Raw genomic sequence first — 25,018 nt, 5'->3', positions numbered from 1 at the left:
CTGCTGTTCAATATTCACCACCACTGACTTCTATTCTATCAGAAACTTTATTACCTCCTAACTGCATGAAAACATGAGATTACATTTTATTTCCCAGCCATCACTACAAACTACAGTACATGGGATAAGTAATAAAATAAAAAATATCATTTTTGGTGGAGTTTTCCTTTAAGGCTTCCGATGAAAGCATCAGCCAGAAACAAAAATGGAAACCTAAGTATCCCTACTATTTCTTGACCTGCCTTATTAAACCATTATGTCTATTGCTCCTTTCACCAACCTCAGGCATCATCCATATACAACGTGTTCAGAGTGCCTTTCTTAAAACTAATAGTACTGCAATTTGCAATTTCTTGATAAAAAAAATGTTATATGTGTGGATGAAAAGAGAAGTAATGGAGACATGAAACAGTACATTTTACATTAAAACAAATTTACACTGTGACTCCCTTCTAATGCTGCTTTTCATTTTAAGAAATTATTGCAAAAGAAAATAAATACTCGAGTCAAGAACAAGAAAGTTTTCTATTCCTAATGGATTCTGTGAGCTGATCATTCTTGTCATTGCACATAAAAACACATTAACAAATTGCTGTCATTTGTTTACAAGATAAATGGAAAAATAACAGCATTGCACAAAAGAGAACTCAATTCTTCATTTTGCATTGCTTTTATTTGCACCTGGATCACATAAAAGGGAAAATTGAACGTGCCTTTTTGAAAAGGGCAGAATAAATTGAATTTGATTTCATTTTGTGTTTCCTGGCACATGCAGGCCAGCTTTCTAAGAGGCTGTGGTTTCTTTTTTTCTTTCTTCTCAAAATATCACATGCATTGGTTTTAGGTGCTTCCTTTTCTGGCGGGCTACCTTCCGATTTGTGCAGCAGTACATGCCTAACTCTGAGGGCTCGAGTTACGGGGGAAATGAAAAGGATGCTGGTGACTGAATGCTGCGTTGGTGAGTCAAGCAGGAACATGGCAACAGGTGACACAGCTCTTTCTGTAAATGGGCAGCACAGACGTTTGTTCTAAAGAAACCACAATTTAACCTGTGCATGTAAGCCCACAGATAATTCAAACACAAGGGTCGAATTTAGTTAAATGTTCCTTCTATAATGATGTCACCGAAACCTTCTTAAAAGAAAACCACATCCTTTTCATGTCTAAATAAATAACTAAAAAGGTAAAAGAAAAGCCATAGCTTTCACAATGCTGAACAGAGCAACCCTAATATGCTGCATCACGGCATTAATTCTGCAGAGAATCCCAGGGGGTAAGTAATGAGAATTTGTATAAAGTTTATTTTATACAATATGTCATTCTTACATTACCATTTACTTCAAAGCAAAAAAATTACTTCAATATGTGTGGCATTGAAATATACACTTGCTTTCACCCTGAACTCAGTTGTTTCAGGTAAGTAGTGTTATGTGACAAAAAAGTAACTTTTAAAAATTAAACTTAAAAGGGACACCATAAAACTGGAAGAATGGTATGTAGTTTCTATTTTATATAAATTTTATCATAATTTACAGTGTCTAAAATAATAAAATGTAGCCTGTTAATGGAACTGATAAATATTATTATTATACATTTGGTTTATTTATTGCCTGTTCACCTCCTTGACATTTTGACAGTTTATTATTAGACATTAGTGTCTAGAAAAGCGCTTTTGATGTTTTTGGCACTGATCAATAGAAATTGGCTCTTTAATGTCAAAGTGAAGACAGATCTTTACAATGTGGTCTAAATTAATTACAAATATAAAACAAAAAATCATTGATCACATAAATATTCACCCCTTCAGGTCAGTACTTAAGTATTAAGTAGATGCACCTTTGGCAGCCATGATGGCCTGCTGTCTGAGTGCACAGGTCTCTATCAGCTTTGCACATCTGGACACTGCCATTGTTCCCCATTCTTCCTGCCAAAGAAAGCCGATTAATTATTTAGGTGACACGGGTCATTGAAGTCTGATGATACTGAGCTGTTACCCGCTGGGGTGCCTCTATGTGAAAGTAAAAGTATGCATGCTGTGTAACCACAGGGTCATGTGCTCCTAAAAGTGTACAGTATATACACAAAGATGGCACTGTTTGTGCAACTAAAGGGGCACACGCACTGGAGACCAAGGTGGACCCCCTCTAATAAGTTGTTGATGTCACTGCACCCTAGAGAGATTCCAAAGGACTGGAAAATGGCAAATATCATCCCATTATATAAAAAGGGTGACAGGGCAGATCCAAGCAACTATAGGCTAGTAAACTTAGCATGCATCACAGGAAAAAATAATGGAAGGATTTATTAAGGATAAGATTGAACAACACCTGGCAAGATCAGGAGTTATTGTGAACAGTTATAATGGGTTCCTAAGACGGAGGTCGTGTTTGACTGGAATTCTATGAGGAGGCAACAAAAGGATACAATCAAAGTGCAGCTTATGATATTATTTATCTTGACTTTCAGAAAGCAATTGATAAGATGCCACATGAGAGGTTGGCCATCAAACTAAAAGAAGTTGGAGTTCAGGGTGATGTTTTTAGATGGGTGCAAAAGTGACTCATACACAGGAAGCAGAGGGTGATGGTGCGAGGAACCTCTTGAGAATTGGCCGATGTTAAGAGTGGTGTTCCACAGGGGTCAGTGCTAGGGCCGCTGCTATTTTTAATATATATATAAATGACTTAGATAGGAATATAAGTAACAAGCTGGTTAAGTTTGCAGATGATACCAAGATAAGTGGATTAGCAGATAATCTGGAATCCGTTATATCATTATAGAAGGATTGGGATAGCATACAGTCTTGGGCAGATTTGTGGCAGATGAAATTTAATGTCAGGAAATGTAAAGTATTACACATAGGAAGTAAAAATGTTAGGTTTGAATACACAATGGGTTGTCAGAAAATCGAGAGTACACCTTATGAGAAGGATTTAGGAGTCATAGTGGACTCTAAGCTATCGACTTTCCGACAGTGTTTAGAAGCCATTAAGAAGACTAACAGAATGTCAGGTTATATAGCACCCTGATGTGTGGAGTACAAGTCACAGGAGGTTCTGCTCAACCTTTATAACGCACTGGTGAGGCCTCATCTGGTGTACTGTGTGCAGATTTGGTCTCCAGGCTACAAAAAGGACAAAGCAGCACTAGAAAAGGCCCAGAGAAGAACGACTCGGCTGATTCCAGGGCTACAGGGGATGAATTATGAGGAAAGATTAAAAGAGCTGAACTTTTACAGTTTAAACAAAAGAAGATTAGAGGTGACCTGATTGAAGTGTTTCAAATTATGAAGGGAATTATTCCAGTGGATCGAGACAGTGATTTTAAAATGAGTTCATCAAGAACATGGGGACACAGTTGAAAACTTGTTAAGGGTAAATTTCACACAAACATTAGGAGGTTTTTTTTTACACAAAGAATGATAGACACTTAGAATAAGCAACCAAGTAGTGTGGTAGACAGTATGAGTTTAGGAAAGCACAGCAGCATGATTTTACATTTACAGTATAAGACATTTAGAAATATTTCTGCTTTTGCTATAGATTTAAATGCTTAATTCTTTTGTTAATTTCATTATATTTTGCCCTTTCTCTGTGCAGTTTTTCCCCTTCGTTGTATCTCATTAATGACAGTTAAAAATGAGCAGAGCAGACACACTGGCAAACAACACTGAATAATCAGAGGCTGCAACTATTTTAGCATCAGACCCACTAACTAGTAAATAATGGATTAATTAAACATTTAGAACACCTAGAAAAGTAGAATGAAAATCAAGATGAAGATATTGTTAAACAGAAAAAAATACATTATTCCCATATAACTGTTTTGGACATTTTAATATATATTTAATGTGTAACTTAATGTGTTGCTATAAATTGCCTTTGATTCTTGTAAGTCTAAGCATTATCCTCTGATGAAGACCCCTGGTAGGGGTTGAAAGCTCAGGAATAAAAACTATTTTATGATACGTGATTCATTTTTTCCCCCTTTGTGGATCTCCAGCTGCAAATATGCAAACCGTATCACAGACCTTCTCTTCCATATATATATATATATATATATATATATATATATAAATAAATATATATATATATATATATATATATATATATATATATATATATATATAAATAAATATATATATATATATATATATATATATATATATATATATATATATATATATATATATATATATATATATATATATATAACCAAACTTAGTTTTCTAATTTCTATATTGTTCCCAAAACACAGAACTTAGGAAATAACACATCACTTAATTAGCCCAGGAATCCAATTAAAAACAGAAGCTGGTTGGAACAAAAACCTGCAGCCACAGCGGACCGAGGTTGGGAAACACTGATCTAGACAAATGGATTACCGTTGTTTTCACACAGTTGAGGCATCAGCAGATTAAATGATTTGTGCAAGAACAAAAATTGATTTTAAGGCAGGTGATTTGATATACTTTATATCTTATTAATCCCTGAGGTAAAAATGATCTTTTCACATGACCTTTGGGGGTCAGAGTGCAGGGTCGGCCAATGTACAGCACCACTGGAGCAATTTTCAGGTTAAGGGCCTTGCTCAAGTGCCCAGTGGAGTAGGATCCCTTCTGACAGTAAATGGATTTGAACCAGACAACCTTCCAGATATCACCACAGATCCCTAGCCTCAAAATCACCACTCCGTCTTTCAGACCAAATAGACTGGTAACATTCATTTTTAAAGTCTGAAGCTTTATGCCCTTCACCTAAATACCTGTGTGACTAATTAAAAGCTTAAAATAAAATTATATTTTACCAGAATTAAAGAGTAAACCTGTTGTAAGTGTGGAGTTGTGATCACTGGACTAAATGAGATCAGTGAGCTAAAGAAACATTTCTTTCTCTTTGTCTATTTAGTTCCCTTATCTTTAGCCTGATAAGCTGTGATATGATTCAGAGTAAATTGTTCAAACCTAAACATTAATCTTTTCCACTGCTTAATTTGTATATACCTCATCTTAATTTATTGTAAAGTATACCCCATGTAATAGACTGCACTTCAAGATTGGTGGTCCACTCCTTGAAGAACTTGGGTGTCCACATTAATGACAGGTTGGATTGGTCTTGGAACACAGAGGAACCACATAAGAAGGGGAAGAGCAGGCTCTTCTTCCTTAGCAGACTGTGTTCCTTTAATGTGTGAAATGACGTCCTTCACCTCTTCTACAACTCTGTGATGGTCAGTGCAGTTTTCTATGCTGTGGTTGGCTGGGCTGGTAACGTCACTTGAAGAGAGTCCCACTGAATCAACAAGCTAATGAAAAGGGAATGAAATGGGATGGGGGTTATGAGATGCACTCTGGGCCACCTGGAGGTTGCGGAAATGGAGAGAATTAAACAAAACTGAGTGTCATTATGAACATTGCTGCACATCCTCTCTGTGACACACTAACACTGAGGACTTTCATCTATTAAATTATTCACCAGGGACATGTCAAGAGACGCTACTGGAGGGCTGCATGATACCAACAGAAATACATCTGTATAATGCCTCATTGGGACTGTGACAGCCAAATCAGAGTTTTTCTTTCTTTTGAAATTTTCTTGCTTTATAGTAATTCCAGTGTGCGTTTAGACCGAAGTCTGAGTGTATATTTAATTATTTATTTACTTATTTATCTTCCTATTACTATATTGTGAGCAGGGGGGCTGAACGCACCCCTAGAAGACATGGACGCTCCTCAAAAAACCCCTCCTAAACACTGACAGTCTACCTTCTCATTTCTCCCTTACTTGCTGGACTGGTGCAGCTGCCCTGTCACGTGATATGCTTCTCGTGCGGCGCTTCGCCTACTTAAAAGCCGAACAGCACCTGTCCTTCTTGGCTGATTGCTTGCCTCTCTCTCCTTCTCCATACATCCACTGCTCCTGTTGGGGGTCCCGCTCTTGACGTGCACCCCTTTTGAAAGAGAGAAATGTTTGTTTAAAGTATTTGAATAAAATTCCTGTCTCTACAATGTCCTGTGTTTCCGTGCAAATCTGTGACCCAAGCGTGACAATATGTATTTATTTAAAGAGCTTCTGTAAAAAGCCAAATCTCCTCCTGGGGGCAAATAAAGCTATCTATCTATCTATCTATCTATCTATCTATCTATCTATCTATCTATCTATCTATCTATCTATCTATCTATCTATCTATCTATCTATCTATCTATCTATCTATCTATCTATCTATCTATCTATCTATCTATCTTCATCCCCTCCTAGAGTCATACGTGTGGCTTCATGTTCTCCATCCCACTCATGGACTCCCAGTACATTTGAATAGATCATTTGGAGATGAGTGTTGATTTTAACTAAAGTGTTGGTCCAGTTTGTTAGAATTTAGTCTTAATAAATAAATAAACATAACTTTTTGGCCATTGGGATCAAAAGCATTGGGGTTAACCCATAGCATCCACAATGAGTCTGCAAGATAACTTTTCCATGCTTTCAGATCGATCCTTCAATTTATACAAACTCCTTTAGTCTGTAAGGTTAATATTGAAAGAAATGCATAAGAAAATTATATTGGGGATTGGTATCGAAATGATTCTTTAAAAGTTTAAAAGGATCCACAGCTGTGAACTGGGCAAGAAGGCCAGAGTGCCAAGGAGAAGTGATGGTGAAGGTGATGGGACAATTAATATTAAGAATTGAGTTAACAGCAAGTTGTTTGTTCTGCCTCTGCCATGCAGGTTTTTGACACCTTTTTGGTTGTGTTGTATTGCTTTATCTGTTCAATCTTTTCCATATGTGGGCATCCTGTCTTGCTCATAAACTAATGGAGCCCATAGCACGCATAATGCATGCTGATTCTAAACTCATATATTAAAAACTAGCAAAATACCCGCGCTTCGCAGCGGACAAGTAGTGTGTTAAAGAGGTTATGAAAAAAAAAAAAGGAAACATTTTAAAAATAACGTAACATGATTGTCAATGTAATTGTGTTGTCATTGGTATGAGTGTTGCTGTCATATATATATATATATATATATATATATATATATATATATATATATATATATATATATATATATATATAATATATGTGTATGTGTATATGTATATATATATGACAGCAACACTCATAACAATGACAACACAATTACATTGACAATCATGTTACGTTATTTTTAAAATGTTTCCTTTACTTTTTCATAACCTCTTTAACACACTACTTGTCCGCTGCGAAGCACGGGTATTTTGCTAGTATATATATATATATATATATATATACATACACACACACATACACATATATTATATATATATATATATATATATATATATACACACATATATGTATACACACATATATATATATATATATACACACATATATATATATATATATATATATATATATACATACATATACACACATACATGCAGTTTCAATAACATAGAAATCAATATAAACAACATTAACATCATTATGATATGAGAATATGAAGTAATATATAAGAAGCACATTTCATATAAATATAAATTATTAAACAGTAAAATCCATCCATCCATCCATCCATTTTCCAACCCGCTGAATCCGAACACAGGGTCACGGGGTCTGCTGGAGCCAATCCCAGCCAACACAGGGCACAAGGCAGGAAACAATCCTGGGTTTTTATCTTTATTTTATTTTATTGTAGAATCAACTCCTATCTGCGCACACCAGGGCGGCCGTGGGCGGATGCGTATGGTGTATTCACTCCATGTTACTGTGCATTGCGCTGTCACTGGTATTTTGATAAAAGAATTTGAACAACATATAAGAAGCGTATAAATTATTAAACAGTAAAACATTAACATTTAAGAAGTAAAGTTACATTAAGTACTACTACAGTGCCTTCGGGTATACCTCATTTTTTCTTTGCCCATTACATGCTTAAATGTATACATTTTTTGGTGTACCTACCCCAGAACACGCGACATATAACCGAGCGTGGGAGAAGCATGGATTTTAAACACGCGTTGAGTTCATCTGCTGGTCTCCCTCGTGGAATAACTGGTAATGTTTGACTAAAATCTACAGCGAGTAAAACGACATTACCTCCTATTTTTTTTTTTACGATCTCTGAGATCTTGCTTTTTTCGGTTCAAGGCTTCATAAGCTCTTTTATGTTGTATGGTGTACTTATCCCAAACCATCATCTTTGAATGTTGCAAGACTTTTGCCTTGTATGTAGATCGGGGTAATTACATTCATTGCATTCCTAGTCTGAATCACAATCTGATTGTATGGGCGGTTACCTGGCACTGAAGGGTTGCCACCCGTCCTTTAAAATACGGAATCGTCCCGTATTTGAGAATGAAATTGCGCGTCCCGTTTTGAATCAATACGGGACGGGATTTATCCCGTATTTTTTTTATCATTTTTTTTAAAGCAGTGTCTCATGCAAATCATCCCACACGCATTTTATGAAGATGCCTCCTTTCGTACTTTTGATTGGGTAATACTTGACGTCATCGTTAGTTTGATTGGTGTTTTTAACTGTCCAGTGAGGAGGGCGTGTCTTTTAAGTACAGTCTGCAAAGTGTTGGCACTGGGATGTGGCACCCGCTGCAGTATGCGTCCCTTATTTTTTTGTATTAAAAGTGGTAACCCTACCTGGCAGGTAACAGTTATGTTTGGTCATGAAGTCGTCTAAAATCCGCCACGTGCCCTCTTTTAATTGTGAGAAGCAGATATATATAGCCAAATTCTCGCGCTTCGTTGCGGTGAAGTACTGCTTTTAATTTTTTAAGAAAAGAAAACCTTTTTAAACGGATCGAAAATACAGTATACCAATACCAATTTGTTAAGGATCTGTTTTTTTGTGAACCTCGCTTTTCACAGCTGTCGCACTACGGCGTGTGTTTCGTTTATTTGACAGTATGTAGATCGTGGTAATTACATTCATGGCATTCGTTTTCTGAATCACAATCTGACTGTATGGGTGGTTACCTGCCAGGTAACGCTTGTGGTTGGTCAGGAAGTCGCCTTACATCCGCCAAGTGCCCTCTTTCTGTTCCCAGAAGCTGATCATAGAATGGTTTTAATAGTTTACTTTCAAATAATGCAAAGAGTATGCGACACGTGTTTCTCCCTAATTCTGGGCTCATCAGGCATACACACTCACTTCATCCCCTCTCGGGAATCGAATCTCTATCATCAGCGCCAGAGCTGAAGCCCCTAACGTTGCGGTCAGCAAGTCGGATAACATCCGCCATGTGCCGTCTTTCAGTTGCGAGAAGCAGATCATAGAATGGTTGAAACTGTTGCCCCTAACGTTGCGCTACAGCGTGTGGTTCGTTTATACCTCGTGTCTTCTCATTAAACTTTTATCTCGCGAATATGTTATTGCAATCCGCAGCGAGAGCGTTTCTATAAACTTAATTTAAACTTACGTTTTACACCGTGCTTTGTTTCCCTTATGAAGATGCTTGTATGCTTCACTCGCTCCCTTCTCAATTGTTTAATTAATTTTTTGTTCTTCGCTGTTTGCGGCTCTTCCTTCATTTCTCCCTACTGAGTTCACAGTTGTTATATCTATGGACAATAATATTGTACCAATAAAAAGGAAGAAGACGGAGACAGGTTCAAGGTAATAAACTTTAACAGGTCCTTTTTTTAGATTACACGTTGCACAGTCTTATATTTTATGTCACTTCCTTTAAGCTCCCCAATACCCATAATTCCTTATCACTATGGAATCTCCAAAGGTCCAGACTACAATATACTACATATTCCTTCCCGCTTAAAATTGTAAACTCCACTAACATATAACAAACAACATCTGCTATTAAGAACAGGAAAATAAACATGAAACAGAACACATACTGTTATCAATGCAATTACATTCCAACAAAGGAAAGAGGATAAATGACCTCAACATCCTGCTAACATAAGGTATTATTTTGTGCCTTTATCTCCATATTCATATAGTTAGTTTTCATAAGTTAAGACGGTCAGGAGGCTTCCTGCTTCTGAGAGGGTTACGTCGTACAGCTGAGGTGTGTTCATCCCCTAAGGCAACCTCAGGTAACCTTGGCACGACAGCATCGGCAGGAATTGAAACAGGAGAGTCAGGTGGTATTCCTGGCTGGCTTTGGATCAACTCACTAAAACTGGGTTCCTCAGACGTTTCTGTGCTACCGGCTGCTTCAACAGGTATAGAGGGTAACAGCTGTTCAACATGTCGTCTCCATGTCTGGTGGTCTCGTGTGCATACCTTATAAGAGACAGGTCCAGTCTTTTGAAGAATGGTTGCTGGTACCCATTTCTCAGTGGTGGAATAGTTACGAGCAAGGACAGCATCTCCACTGAAAAACTCACGATCTTTAGCCCTCTTGGCACGTTGTTTTACTTGATCGTGCTGCTTATCATAAACTCTCATTTGAGTGGTAGCTGGTCTCAACAAATCAAGACGTGTTCTCAGCTGCCTTTTTAGGAACAGATCAGCTGGTGACATGCCTGTTGTTGCATGGGGTGTGTTACGATATTTAAGAAGAAAGGTATAAAGACGTTGTTTGAAAGGTGCTTCACTTTTGGATGCTTTAAGAGCATGTTTAAGGGTTTGCACCATTCTTTCAGCCAGGCCATTAGTTGAAGGATGATAAGGGCTGGATAGGAGATGTTTAATACCATTACCTTTTAGGAATTCTTCCATTACTTGGGATACAAAAGAAGGCCCATTATCCGTCACGATTTGCTCTGGCAGTCCAAAACGTGCAAACATCTCTCTTAAGGTTTGGATTGTCTTTTCTGATGTGATGTCGGGCATGACAGTGATCTCAGGCCACTTAGAATGTGCATCCACTGCGACCAGAACCATAACACCCTCTACAGGTCCTGCAAAATCTAAATGAACGCGTTGCCAAGGACTGGCAGGCCATTCCCATGGATGCAATGGTGCTGGACTTGGCATATTTCTGAGGCCTTGACATGATGAACATGAATTTGCCTTTTCCTCAATATCACGATCCAGTCCAGGCCACCAAAAATAACTCCGGGCTAGCTCTTTCATTCGGACTATACCACAGTGTCCAAGATGTAACTCATCCAGAATGGGTTTCCTCAACCTTTGTGGTATAATTACTCGCATGCCCCACATGAGGCATCCTGCTGTCACAGATAGCTCCTTTCCCCGTGAAAGGTAAGGCTGAACATCAGGCAGTGCATTAAGGGTGCTAAGGTCCTGACCTTGAAGAATGCAGGTGAGTAGTTTTGACAGTGTATAATCACCCTTGGTTTCTTGCTTAATCTGGTGGGCAGTGATAGGTGCATTTTCCACCATCTTAAAGTAAAAAATCTTTTGCCCTTGTTCTCTGGGTTGGTCAGGTAGGGGAAGTCTTGACAAACCATCTGCATTTCCATGTGCCTCCGAACGCCTGTATTTGATCTCATAATTGTGAGCCCCAAGGAGCAATGCCCAGCGTTGCAGTCTGCTTGCTGCCATAGATGGTACACCAGTGTGTGAGCCAAAAATAGACGTGAGAGGTCTGTGGTCTGTTAGCAGGGTAAATTTTCGACCAAAGAGGTAAGTGTGGAATTTTTTTATTCCAAAAATGATGCTTAAAGCCTCTTTTTCAATTTGAGGATATTTTGTTTCAGTTTTACTCAATGTTCTTGACGCAAATGCAATTGGTCACTCCTCACCTGTTGACATAATATGCAACACCACAGCCCCAACACCGTAAGGGGATGCATCGCAAGCTAACTGAATTGGTAAGGATGGGTCAAAATGTGTTAAAACTCTTTTATCAGCCAGCGCGGCCTTGGTTTTGCTAAATGTCGTTTCACACTCCTGTGACCATTTCCAGGGTCTACTCTCACACAGCAACTCATGGAGTGGTTTCAACAACGTTGCTAGCTGTGGAATGAAACGCCCATAATAGTTCACGAGACCCAAGAATGATCTCAGTTGGCAGACATTGCTTGGAGCAGGGGCATCTACTATTGCCTTCACTTTTGAAGGAGCTGTGTGCAACCCCTCAGAATCAATAACATGTCCTAGGTACTCCACAGACATTTTGAAAAAGTCACATTTCTCCTTGTTTACACGCAGCCCATACTTTTCTAGCCTGCTTAAGGTTTTATCCAGATTGGCCATGTGCTCCTTGTCATCTCGCCCTGTGACCAGGATGTCATCCAGGTAACACTGTACCCCTGGTAATTCACTAAGGATCTGATCCATGGCACGCTGAAATAACGCTGGTGCTGAAGTAATTCCAAAGGGTAAACGACAATAACGGTACAGCCCTTTATGTGTTGTTATGGTGAGGTACTTTTGTGAGTCCTCATCTACATGCATTTGCAAGTATGCTTGGCTGAGGTCTATTTTACTAAATTTGTTTCCCCCAGCTAATCCAGCAAAAATATCTTCAATCACAGGAAGGGGGTATTGCTCAGCTATGAGTACAGGGTTAACTGTTACCTTAAAGTCCCCACATAATCGTACAGATCCATCAGACTTGACCACCGGAACCACAGGTGTGGCCCACTCAGAATGAGAAACAGGGTCTAGGACTCCTAGTTTGACAAGCCGGTCAATGTCCGCCTCCACCTTTGGTCTTAAAGCGTAAGGAACACTCCTTGCCTTTAAAAATCTTGGCTGACAATTTTGTTGCACCTGGAGTGTCACTTTAATCCCTGTTATACTCCCCAGTTCCTCTTGGAATACAGCTTGGTGCTTTCTCAGGACCAAATTCAACTCGGACTGTTCAACAGACACAGCATTCACTTTGGTCCAATCCAACTGTACTTTTTCTAGCCACGATCTGCCCATCAGAGCTGGATAATCACCTTTTACAATATATACGGGCAATTTGGTTCTTTGCCCATTTAGTTCAACCTGAACCTTTGTTTTACCCAACATTGGCACACTCTCCCCAGTGTATGTCTTTATTATGATCTTAGGGTGTTTCAGTGGAAGGTGATTTAATTTTTTCTTAAACAGTTTCTCTGATATTAGGGAGACCGCTGCTCCAGTATCCACCTCCATCTTCACAGGGTGCCCTTCCAGCATGGCAGTAATAGTATATGCTGCTGAGCCTCTTTTTTTATTCAGTGTTTTAATTAGTAGCTCAGCCTCAGAATCAGTCTCACTGTCAGTTTTATTTTCTTTCTGTACCACGTGCAAATTTTTCTTTTTATAAGACCAGGATGCCTTTTTATCTTTCCCTGTTTCCCCCTTGTCTGTGCCTTCCTTTCTCTTTGCTCTACATGCACGCTCCACGTGCCCTTTTTTTTTACAGCTACGGCATATGAGTTCTTTTGCCCAGCAATTCGCTGGATGGTGATCCATCTTTCCACATCTGTAACACTGTTTGGTGCCCCCTGTTTGTTTGTTTGAGTCTGCTTGCACTCTGTGTACTCTAGCAGCTGCCCCTAACTGCTGTGCTTCTTTAGCAGCCAGCTCCATAGACACGGCTATCTCAATCGCTTTCTGCAATGTGAGGTTGGCCTCAGTGAGTAACCGCTTCTGAAGGCCCTCACTTCTCAATCCGCACACTAGCCTGTCCCTTAAGGCGTCATCCAAATTAGCACCAAATTCACAATATTCTGTAAGTTTCTTGAGTACCGCTACATATTGAGCAACAGACTCGCCTTCTTCCTGGTTCCGTTTGTGAAATCTAAATCTTTCAGCTATTAATAACGGCTTAGGCGAAAAATGTGAGTCCAGAATCTTTGCAATATCATCAAATGACTTGTCACCGGGTTTTCCTGGCCGTACCAAACTTCTCAGTAGACTAAATGTCTTTGCCCCGATAACGCTAAGAAATGTCGGCACTTTCAAGTCATCATCAATGGCGTTGGCTTTCACAAAAAACTCAAATCGCTCTGTATAATCGCCCCATTGCTCAACTGAATCATCGAATGGCCCGAAATGTCCCGTTATCATTGCCATTTTATCCCTTGTGCTTATCTTCAGTGAATGACTAAGAAACGTTACCACAGAAATAGAAAAAAAAACTTGCAGCTTTTCTCTTTCCTCTCCAGCGGAAAAAAAAAAACTTACTTTACACGTTGCGTAGCCATAGCGGTGCACTTTTAAATCCGTCGCATCCTCGTCGCCAGTGTTATATCTATGGACAATAATATTGTACCAATAAAAAGGAAGAAGACGGAGACAGGTTCAAGGTAATAAACTTTAACAGGTCCTTTTTTTAGATTACACGTTGCACAGTCTTATATTTTATGTCACTTCCTTTAAGCTCCCCAATACCCATAATTCCTTATCACTATGGAATCTCCAAAGGTCCAGACTACAATATACTACAACAGTCTTTTCACGTGATTACGTGGGAGGCGTGATGACGTGACACTCATCTCCGCCTCCCATGGCCATCAAGCTGCCGTCCATTACAGTATATTGTCAAAAATGAGGTTCCAGTTATGACCATTACGCGTTGAATTTCGAAATGAAACCTGCCTAACTTTTGTAAGTAAGCTGTAAGGAATCAGCCTGCCAAATTTTAGCCTTCCACCTACACGGGAAGTTGGACAATTAGTGATGAGTGAGTCAGTCAGTCAGTCAGTCAGTCAGTCAGTCAGTCAGTGAGTCAGTGAGTCAGTGAGGGCTTTGCCTTTTATTAATTAGTATAGATATATAAAAATATCAGATAATTCCAAAGAATTGCCCTGGGCAGTAGACATACCTTATGCATCACAATAAATAAATGAAATGGAATTGCAAATGATTAATCAATCATTCACAATGAAAGGCTTATTTAAGGCTAAAAAGTTGTGGAGGTGTTATTTTGTAAAAATTATCACTTCTTCCAGAAGTTATTGTTGTGGCGTGATTACTACTGGTTGACTATTGTGAGCTGCACTTATTGTCAGCAACTAGCAAATTGACTTATTGAAAACGTTCACTTCTGTACACACACATGTATGGCATATTTGTAAAGAGCTCACTCTACTTGAAGACATGCATTGAGACTTGATACAAAATACAATGTGAATAATGTCCATCAAGCAGCGGTAAACATGCATGCGGAACGTATTTAGTTTCTGACTGATACAGAGGTACCAGACATACTTACTTACCGACTTAGTAAAACTCTTGTGTAAAGTAGTAGCTTTCATACTTTCGTTTAATATAAGGAAGGCTTCTTTATATTTACTGGTTATTGGATTTCAATCCTACACCTGAACATTGTCGGTGTAGAGCTTGTACAACCTCTCCATTTCTGAATGAGTTTTCCACTAGGTACTCCAGTTTTCCTTCCAGGTCCCCAAAAACACACAAGTAAGGCCAGTTGGTGGTTATAAATTGACCCCGTTTGAGTATGTGCATGAGTAGGCCCTCCGATGGACTAACACCCAGTTCAGAGCTGTTGTGTCCCCTGCAAGAAAGAGTCTGTGATTCACTGTGATTGTGAACTAGACGATGTGGTCTTGAGAATCGCATGGTGTGTTACTTCTAATTGTAATCATGCATTTGTACTCTTATGTAACAGTCCTGCCAATTTAGAGTTTATATGTTATTTCCATGTCTGTCAGTTTCATCCATGGATTAAGTGGTGGCCTTGACTAAATGAATGAGAGTATGCCTGTGGATGACTTGCAATGGACTCGTTTATCATTAAGAGTTTAGTCTCTGTTGTGCATTTCCATGAATCTGTAAGTAAATAAGTGGTGCCAGATAAAAGTATGCAAATACGCTAATGATTTATTCTTTTTGTTTATACAGATGATTGTGCTGAAATCATTGGAGGTGAAGAAGTACTGAATCATTCAAAGCCTTTCATGGCACTATTAGAAGGAAATGGAATTTGTGGAGGAGCATTAATTTATCCAAAGTGGGTTATAACAGCTGCACATTGCATTGATGCGTAAGTATCAGGTGACCATCATTAATAAATTATATGGTAATGAATAAAAAAACATACTTTGTTTTAAGTCTATGGTTTTACAGCATATTTAATTGTCTTCTAGTTCTCACCTAGTCTTAAAAATGAATAAATCTGACCTCAGTATCAGTATTTACTCAATGAAAAGTAACACCACACAAACTAACTACCGTATATACTCATGTTTATGTTCTCCCACAGATAAGTCGGGGCTTGATTTTGCCATATAATTTCCGGTATTTTATAATGTTGGTCATATAAGTCAAATGTGGAAAACTCAAGCTATTGGTCCAAGAGAGTATGATATGCTAACACCCTCCTGAGAGATTAACCACGGAGCACACTGCCCTTTGTTTCTATGTATTGTGCCTACGTGACCACATGGTAATACCAGAACTATTTCAAAGTAATGTTTGCACTGATTTGTGTTTTTTTGTATCTCACACCCTCATACACCTTTATCGTAAGAGCATCTCTTATCTATGATGGAGCGTTCGATCAGAAGAAAATATGAAGATGGTTTTCAATTAAAAGTCGTTGAAGTGGAGAAAGCAATTGGTAACTGTGCTGCTGCAACAAAATTTGATGTATCTGAGTAACTGGTGTAATACTGGAGGAAAAATGAAGATTAAGTGTTGTATTTTTGAATGGGTGTGTGTATAAGTCAGAGTCTGATTTTATGATCGATTTTTCAGGTTGCAAGACCCAAATTATACGTGAATACAGTGCATCCAGAAAGTATTCACAGCACATCACTTTTTCCACATTTTGTTATGTTACAGCCTTATTCCAAAATGGATTAAATTCATTTTGTCCCTCAGAATTCTACACACAACTCCCCATAATGACAATGTGAAAAAAGTTTACTTGAGGTTTTTGTAAATTTATTAAAAATAAAAAAACTGAGAAATCACACATACATAAGTATTCATAGCCTTTGCTCAATACTTTGTCGATGCACCTTTGGCAGCAGTTACAGCCTCAAGTCTTTTTGAATATGATACCACAAGCTTGGCACACCTGTCCTTGGCCAGTTTCGCCCATTTCTCTTTGCAGCACCTCTCAAGCTCTATCAGGTTGGATGGGAAGCGTCGGTGCACAGCCATTTTAAGATCTCTCCAGAGATGTTCAATCGGATTCAAGTCTGGACTCTGGCTGGGCCACTCAAGGACATTCACAGAGTTGTCCTGCAGCCACTTCTTTGATATCTTGGCTGTGTGCTTAGGGTCGGTGTCCTGCTGAAAGATGAACCATCGCCCCAGTCTGAGGTCAAGAGCGCTCTGGAGCAGGTTTTCATCCAGGATGCCTTTGTACATTGCTGCAGTCATCTTTCCCTTTATCCTGACTAGTCTCCCAGTTCCTGCCGCTGAAAAACATCCCCACAGCATGATGCTGCCACCACCATGCTTCACTGTAGGGATGGTGCCATGTTTCCTCCAAACATGACGCCTGGCATTCACACCAAAGAGTTCAATCTTTGTCTCATCAGACCAGAGAATTTTCTTTCTCATGGTCTGAGAGTCCTTCAGGTGCCTTTTGGCAAACTCCAGGTGGGCTGCCATGTGCCTTTTACTAAGGAGTGGCTTCCGTCTGGCCACTCTACCATACAGGCCTGATTGGTGGATTGCTGCAGAGATGGTTGTCCTTCTGGAAGGTTCTCCTCTCTCCACAGAGGACCTCTGGAGCTCTGACAGAGTGACCATCGGGTTCTTGGTCACTTCCCTGACTAAGGCCCTTCTCCCCCGATCGCTCAGTTTAGATGGCCGACCAGCTCTAGGAAGAGTCCTGGTGGTTTCGAACTTCTTCCACTTACAGATGATGGAGGCCACTGTGCTCATTGGGACCTTCAAAGCAGCAGAAATTTTTGCTTTCTCAATTTTTTTATTTTTAATAAATTTGCAAAAACCTCAAGTAAACTTTTTTCACGTTGTCATTATGGGATGTTGTGTGTAGAATTCTGAGGAAAAAAATGAATTTAATCCATTTTGGAATAAGGCTGTAATATGACAAAATGTGGAAAAAGTGATGCGCTGTGAATACTTTCCGGATGCACTGTATATACGGTATGCATGAAAAAGTTAAATATACCCCCATTATTCAATAGTTTGGAGAGGCACTGTGACAGTGCCTTCAGGAAATCGACCTGTGGCCCTACACTCACAGGAATGCTTTCTCCAGGCAGGGACATGCTAGATGTTTGAAACTGTAAAGATAGCAAGGGTAGTTGCTTAGAAATTCAGCATTTCATGCTAAACTGATTCACTTTTCACACAGGAGCAAAACTGTGAGACTTGGAGTTCACAATCGCTTTGCTAAGGATGAAAAATGGGAAATTCGGAAAGTTGTAAAAAAAGTGCCTCACCAGTGCTTTGACAACATTACTGGAATGAATGACATCATGCTGCTTAAGGTATTTTCTGCCTTTTTGTGATAATTTTTTTTCTCTTTTCACTGAAATATGACATAATAAAATACATGCAAGAAAAGATACAAATAGCTCGTAGCTCCTGAACACCCAATCCACTATACTTCCTTACCAGATTTTATTAATTTCTGAATAAATGTAAATTACTATTATATTTATTTATTGAAAAAATGATTACATTTATACATTTTATCATGCTTCCTTTATAGTCATTCTGATATATGCAGAGACCACAGTATGTATCTATCTATCTATCTATCTATCTATCTATCTATCTATCTATCTATCTATCTATCTATCTATCTATCTATCTATCTATCTATCTATCTATCTATCTATCTATCTATCTATCTATCTATCTATCTATCTATCTATCATGGTGGTCTAAGGTAATGACAGTTTTGCAACAGAAGAATTTTTGAGGTGCCAAACCAGTCATCCCCGTTTACTTTCAGTCTCAACAAAACAAACGCACAGTGGCATAAAAAGGAAAACAAAATAGTCACCACATAAAGTGAGTGGCAGCCATTACTCGGGCTCTTTAATCTGGTTCAGCAAATTCACAAACCTCCTTAGATTTTGTTGACTTTTGCAGAATTGATGCATTTTATAGCCCATGGCATCTCCAGGCTCTTTTGTGTCTGTCACATGAACTCAGTGTGAATTTGCTGTCATCTAGGAAGAGAAAGGGGCACCAAGGGCAAAACTTTTCAGTTGTGGTATTCTCTGGTAAATGCCATTTAAGCTGCACAGTGATATGTTGTGAGGACAGGTCCCACTAGAGGATGTTGAGTCCTCATGCCATCCTCATGAAGTCTGTTTCTGACAGTGTGGTCAGAAACATGCCTACCAATAGCCAGCTCGGGGTCATTTTGTAGGGCTCTGGCAGTGTTCCTCCTGTTCCTTCTCACACAAAGGAGCAGATACTGGTCCTGCTGATGGGCTGATGCCCTTCTATGGCCCTGTCCAGCTCTCCTTGTGTAACAGCCCATCTCCTGGTATCTCCTCTATGCTCTTGAGACTGTGCTAGAAGACACAGAAAACCTTCTTGCGAGGGCATATATGGATGTGCCATTCTGGAGGAGCTGGACTACCTGTGCAACCTAAATTGGCTGCAGGTATCGCCTGATAATACCAGTAATGACAAGGACACTAGCAAAATGCAAAATGGAGAAGAATCAGTCAAGAAGGGTAAGGACAGAGCAATTGTCTGTGGCCACCACCTGCAAAGCCATTCCCTTTTAAAGGGTTATGTTGCTGTTACCTTACCAGTGCACCGGTTGTCACTTTCATTTGCAACAGTGCAGGTGAAGTTGATTCACAATCGCTTTTGCTTCCTAACTGGACAGATTGATATCCCTGAAGCTTAATTGGCTCGGTGTAAGATAGAATGATTAAGTGTTCCCTTCATTTTTTGAGCACTGTACTTAATGCTCTTACGCATCAAATACACCTAAGGAAAACCAGAAGCTGAAGATAAAACACCTCGTTATTCACAATATAATCATCACAATCAAATCCTCTTTCCAACCTCTCATTATTAAACCTGCTTAATTAAATACTCCAAAAGCATTGTTATTTTGTACTTTCTCATTTGCTCTCTGAATTGCACATACACATGTGCAGCATAGCTTCCTGTGTTATTTTAAATGGCACAGTTTGCAACACCTACTAGATACAGTAGATGATTAACACTAGAATTACCAGAGCCTACGAAAAAACTCGTCTTAAATCTTTTGTCATCTAAATGTGCTGATAAACACAAGCTACTAGCAGCCAGCTATTCCATCCCCCACCGACTTAGAACGAACTTCTCCTAGCTGGGAAAATGTAGAGATACTGTGCCGAAGTAAGTGGACACTCAGGGTATAATAGAATCACATTTCTAAACCACAATATGTATGACCTAAGAATGATTTGTATTATTATTGCTTTATTTACAGCTGAATAAAGAAGTTAAACCAAGCAAAACAATCTCTTTCCTCCAAATGCCAAAGTCCAGTACAGACGTTAAAGCTGGAAGTACATGCAATGTGGCTGGCTGGGGAATCACAAACAACATAAAAAAAACTGGATCAGACGTTCTGAGAGCTGTCAATGTCACAGTTATCGACAGAATGAAATGCAATAGCTTGGATTACTACAATTTTGAACCCATCATAACCAAAGACATGCTCTGTGCTGGCACTGGCAGTAGCAAAAATTCAAAACGAGTAGATGCTTGCAAGGTAATACCTCTATTTTTCTTTAGCTTTCATATTTTTATTGCATTTTCATTTTATAGGCCTGGGATGGATATCAGGCTCACCCTGTTAATAATCCATTTTCATGCATAAATTGTTATTATATTTAAATATTGTTATTGCTTATTTGGCATATTGCTATTCCTAAGCCATCTTTCAAAACAAACATCTTTTATAATTCCAGCTTTATTATTTTTTATACCCATTTACTGAGTTCACAGAGGCCACAGCCTATCCAGCACCAAGCATATAAGAAATATATATTACAATTGTGTATTTTATTTTACAGTTTGCTGGAGGAAGTGTTTTAACTGGTAACTAAGTGGTTTACAATTCTAAATGCAAAGCTTGGATCAACTATGGTTGAGGTGATGAGCCTTCTTACACATGTTGCATGTGCACTCAATTGGGAATAGCCAGTTAACCTATTGGTTTTATAAAGTACCAAAGAACAATTTCTGTACAACAAGCAGCACTAATAGACCTCAGTGTATGATTTGCTTAGCCAGTGTGGACATTCTCCATATGTCCTGTGGCCGGGTGTGGGAATGACAGGTCTTGTGATAAAATTTGGGCCGCAAAACTGGTCATCTTGTTTAATTGAACAAAAATGTAATCAAAAAACAAATGCTTTGTGCCATTTGTATGCTTGTGTGCTTACCCTTTGGCTCACAAATAAATAAAAAAGGTTAGACTTCAGCTGTAGGATCGGGGTTTGTTTGCTCTCGAGCTCTGTCTGGTGAGTTGCTCTTGCCAAAAGCACAGCTGGGGTTCTTATGGTTGAAAAACTGGAAGGAGTGGGGTTAAGTGCCATCACTGGCCAGTTTTTGGTGTTGCAAGGACAGAAGGAGAAGACGATGTTAGCAACAGTGCACCCTCTTGATCCGGTGGGAAGTTACATACTTCGATCGAGCCCATGAGGATATTTTCAGATGCACATGATCTTCCGACAGTTCTCGTAGTTTTTCTTTGGATATGATAGTTACCATTGTTTGCAAGGTTAAAATTCTATTGTATTGCAGGCCACACTCACAAACAAATCTGCATTCATTTGGAGTCACCAGATAACCTAATGCACATCTTTGGGATATGGTACAAAGGAGTTTGCAAAACAAAGCTATTAGAATGCACTGGTGTACATGATGGACTTGATCTACATCATCTCAACAAATATAAAACTGTAAAGTTATTGTGTAGCTATGCAGAACCAAGACAAAAGTGCCTGCAATGGACGGGCACACATTGGTTTGGTTGCTTTATGTCCATGTATTATCATGGACTAAATGGGACTCACCAAGTTCTTTATGGTTTGGCCTACTCTTGCACAACCTAAGCTTAACACACACCACACACATACAGACCCTACCCACTTAAGTGCTGATTATGAGTGATGTCTGCACAGCCAGTCACTCCACAGCACTTCATATAAGCACTCAGTAGCCTTGGCTTGAGCTGTCTACAAGAGTGTCACCAGGTGTCCCTTAGATACTGGAGGATGACACATAATATGATAATAATTTAATAATGATATAAAAACATCCATCCATTTTCCAACCCGCTGAATCCGAACACAGGGTCACGGGGGTCTGCTGGAGCCAATCCCAGCCAACACAGGGCACAAGGCAGGAAACAATCCTGGGCAGGGTGCCAACCCACCGCAGTGATATAAAAACATGATCTAATAATAATGATAAATAATACGATAATATAATAATATGATATTGCCACATAGCAATAGGGTAGTACTCCTTTCCACACTGCTCATTATTGGGGGCATCCCTCCTCAACTGCTAACCCAATGGGAAAGACGTGGCAATCTCCCCACAATACGTGAACTGCATTTACTTTATTATTTCAATAACTCGAAATATGCACACCATAACTTAGACAAGCATAACTCTTCTTGTCTCATCATCTGAAACTGCTTTTCTGTCGAGGGCACAGAGGCAGCTGACCCAGCAGGTCAGCCCAGACTTTCCTATCCCCCCGCTACAGGTCCTCCCTATTCTTTTGGGCATTTGAGCGAAGCCCTTAATCTGCAATTGCTCCAGGGGCCCTGTACAAATAGATGACCCTGCTCTCTGACCACCAAAACTCCATGTGTCTCTGGACAGTACGTTGGGGTATGCGAAAAAAGGCAAATTCCTAAAACAAGAAATTGTTTTATTATTATCAGCTGCAAGTCAATTAATTTAATTAGTTCAAGTTTAACGTTTGCTCACAGCTACTCTCTAAATAATCATTTTAAGTAAGGTAAAAGACACTTTGCCTGTAATGAAATGTTCAAAACAAAAACAGTCTATTCTACAACTACTATATTTGTAACTCTGCTAAAAAAAAAGAAGAATCAAATACTAGTGGTAGATAAAGCACATCTATGACTCTGTGACCTGAACAGGACCTTGCATGTCTGTAACATTCTGTTTTGTTTCCTATAGGGGGATTCTGGGGGCCCACTTCTCTGCAATGGAGAATTCAGAGCGATTACATCTTTTTCTCACCAATGTGGCCTCTTGAAAAAACCTGGAATATATACACTGTTATCCAAGAAGTACATCGAATGGATCAAAAAAGTGACCAAATCTTATCTGTAAAACTTTGCTGTCTTTTGTTTTGTTTTTTTAATCCTCCTAGTTTAAAGCATGGGAGTTCTGTGTCATTATTATTTATATTGTTCAATATTTTGGGATGGTCTTCAAAATCTTTATATCTGTTTTGCTTTGTGTGGAAGTTTTCATCAGGGACATTTATGTTTTTGATGTGCCGGGATTGACTGCAAGGTGGCACAGTGGTTGGTGCTATTGTCTCATACTTTAGTGGATCTGGTTTGGGTTAACAACTGTGAGAAGCAGCCCGGACACAGACAGACGGACATCGTTTGTTCACCCAACACACGTTTATTTATACTATTTACAAAGTTTCTATGTGCACAACCCAGTGCCACCAGCACCAATCCCCCAACGTCCAAACTTCTATCACACTAGTGCCTGCTTCCTTCAGGCCGCCTCCACTCTTCTCCACCAAGACTTTGTCCAGTCTGAAGGGAGGTGGCCCCTTTTAAGCACACCCAGATGGGTTCCAGGTGCTCCCCGACACTCCTCTTTCACTGTCTTTACACTCAGCTCCCGCTTCACAGCTATGGAGCACTACTGCAATCACAGAACAGCTACCATTGCCCCATTCCCATTGTCGATCTCTTTATTTTGGTCTCTTTGTTGAATATACACAGACATGATTCTTCACACTAGGCAGCATTTGGTTTTTGTAATGCATATGTTCAAATTCTAGAAGAAAACAGAAAGACCCTGCTTCCACACAGAAGCCAGAATATACAGTATATGATATGTGACCTCTGCAATGGGGATGGGAGGTTGTGAAAATAAAAGAAGGATGATTTTCCTGCTATCACAGACCTGTCTCTCAGGTCCAGAGTCTTGGCATAGCCACCATCTGTTATTCTCCTCATGTCAGTGAGAGTTTCTTCAGGTACTCGACTTTCCCCCCACATTCCAAAGATGTGCAGGTTGTTACACTTTCCTTTGTTTTACTGTCATGACACCAACTTTATTGAATTAGATTTGATGACAGTCATAAAAATACTATAAATAAAAACATAAAATATCAGATCAATTGTCTTCTTTATTCCTCAACAGTTTCCAACAAAACCAATCAACATAAACACCCTAACAAATTATCTTAAAATTAGTGCAGTTGACTCTAAAATCAAGCTTCCAGGTTAATGAATCTGATAGCTTGTGGGTATCTGCTGCTATGAATATTGCTATTATGAAGACTATCAGATGAAAGGAGAGTGAAAAGCAAATAGGTGGTGTTCAAGGTGTCACATAAGATCAGTTCGGTTTTATGTTTAAGTCTGGATGTGCAGAATGAAACCACAGTGGAGATAATGACATCCTGTGTTTTCAGAGGCGGTATACACAGCTGTCTTGAGTGGCTTCATGGTCATTTCAGAAGAAGATCCGAACACTCTCAATAACATTAGTTCATGTGATACCTTTAGTATTTAATTGTTGTTTTTAAATTTTATTTACAGTATGTGTGCCCAGAGACATTATTCTGCTTTGCTCAGGTTTGATTCCTCCTTTGAACTTTATGATACCAGGACAGACATCTGGTAAACTCAACTATGAACTAGACTAGGCTGGTTAAGAAAATGGGTGGGCATTTAAAGAGTCACTGAAAACAACATATTCAGTTATTGAAATGTGGCTTCTTCTTGTTTTAATCACCTGACACCAAGGACAGCAAATCTCCAAATATTTCAATTTTAGGTGTTTGACTTGCACTTCAGCATCACCTGTAATTTACCCTTTTATTTTGTTTGCAATGTTTCTCTTTGTCTTCTATAATGAGTACTGCCTCCTCCGGTTAGTTCTTTTTTGTTGTTTTTTTGATTTTATAAAGTAATTTATTATACTTAAAATTGATGTTTTTAATGTTTACAAGAAAATAATCATTTG

At 39.1% G+C, this 25,018-nt stretch overlaps 1 protein-coding gene across 1 annotated transcript; it reads left to right on the top strand.

Moving 5' to 3' along the window:
* Window positions 1-948: 948 nt before the first annotated feature.
* Window positions 949-24,034, top strand: LOC114652305 (granzyme A-like). Its single transcript, XM_028802624.2, has 5 exons — window positions 949-1,273; window positions 15,710-15,851; window positions 18,144-18,279; window positions 20,238-20,522; window positions 22,976-24,034. The coding sequence occupies exons 1-5, from the start codon at window positions 1,210-1,212 to the stop codon at window positions 23,129-23,131; spliced, it is 783 nt and encodes a 260-aa protein (XP_028658457.2). The 5' UTR covers window positions 949-1,209; the 3' UTR covers window positions 23,132-24,034.
* The last annotated feature ends 984 nt before the right edge of the window (window positions 24,035-25,018 follow it).

The sequence above is a fragment of the Erpetoichthys calabaricus genome, chromosome 5 (genome assembly GCF_900747795.2).
Source record: "Erpetoichthys calabaricus chromosome 5, fErpCal1.3, whole genome shotgun sequence".
In the NCBI taxonomy this organism is placed as follows: domain Eukaryota; kingdom Metazoa; phylum Chordata; class Cladistia; order Polypteriformes; family Polypteridae; genus Erpetoichthys; species Erpetoichthys calabaricus.
The sequence above is the reverse complement of the archived record's forward strand: the minus strand, read 5'-3'. Positions and strand labels throughout refer to the sequence as shown.

Excerpts from the sequence above, each read along its gene's own strand:
- LOC114652305 (XM_028802624.2), top strand. The coding sequence starts at position 1,210 with ATGCTGAACAGAGCAACCCTAATATGCTGCATCACGGCATTAATTCTG. Across the intron at positions 18,280-20,237 it reads ATGACATCATGCTGCTTAAG|CTGAATAAAGAAGTTAAACC; the intron begins GTATTTTCTGCC and ends CTTTATTTACAG. Across the intron at positions 20,523-22,975 it reads AACGAGTAGATGCTTGCAAG|GGGGATTCTGGGGGCCCACT; the intron begins GTAATACCTCTA and ends TGTTTCCTATAG.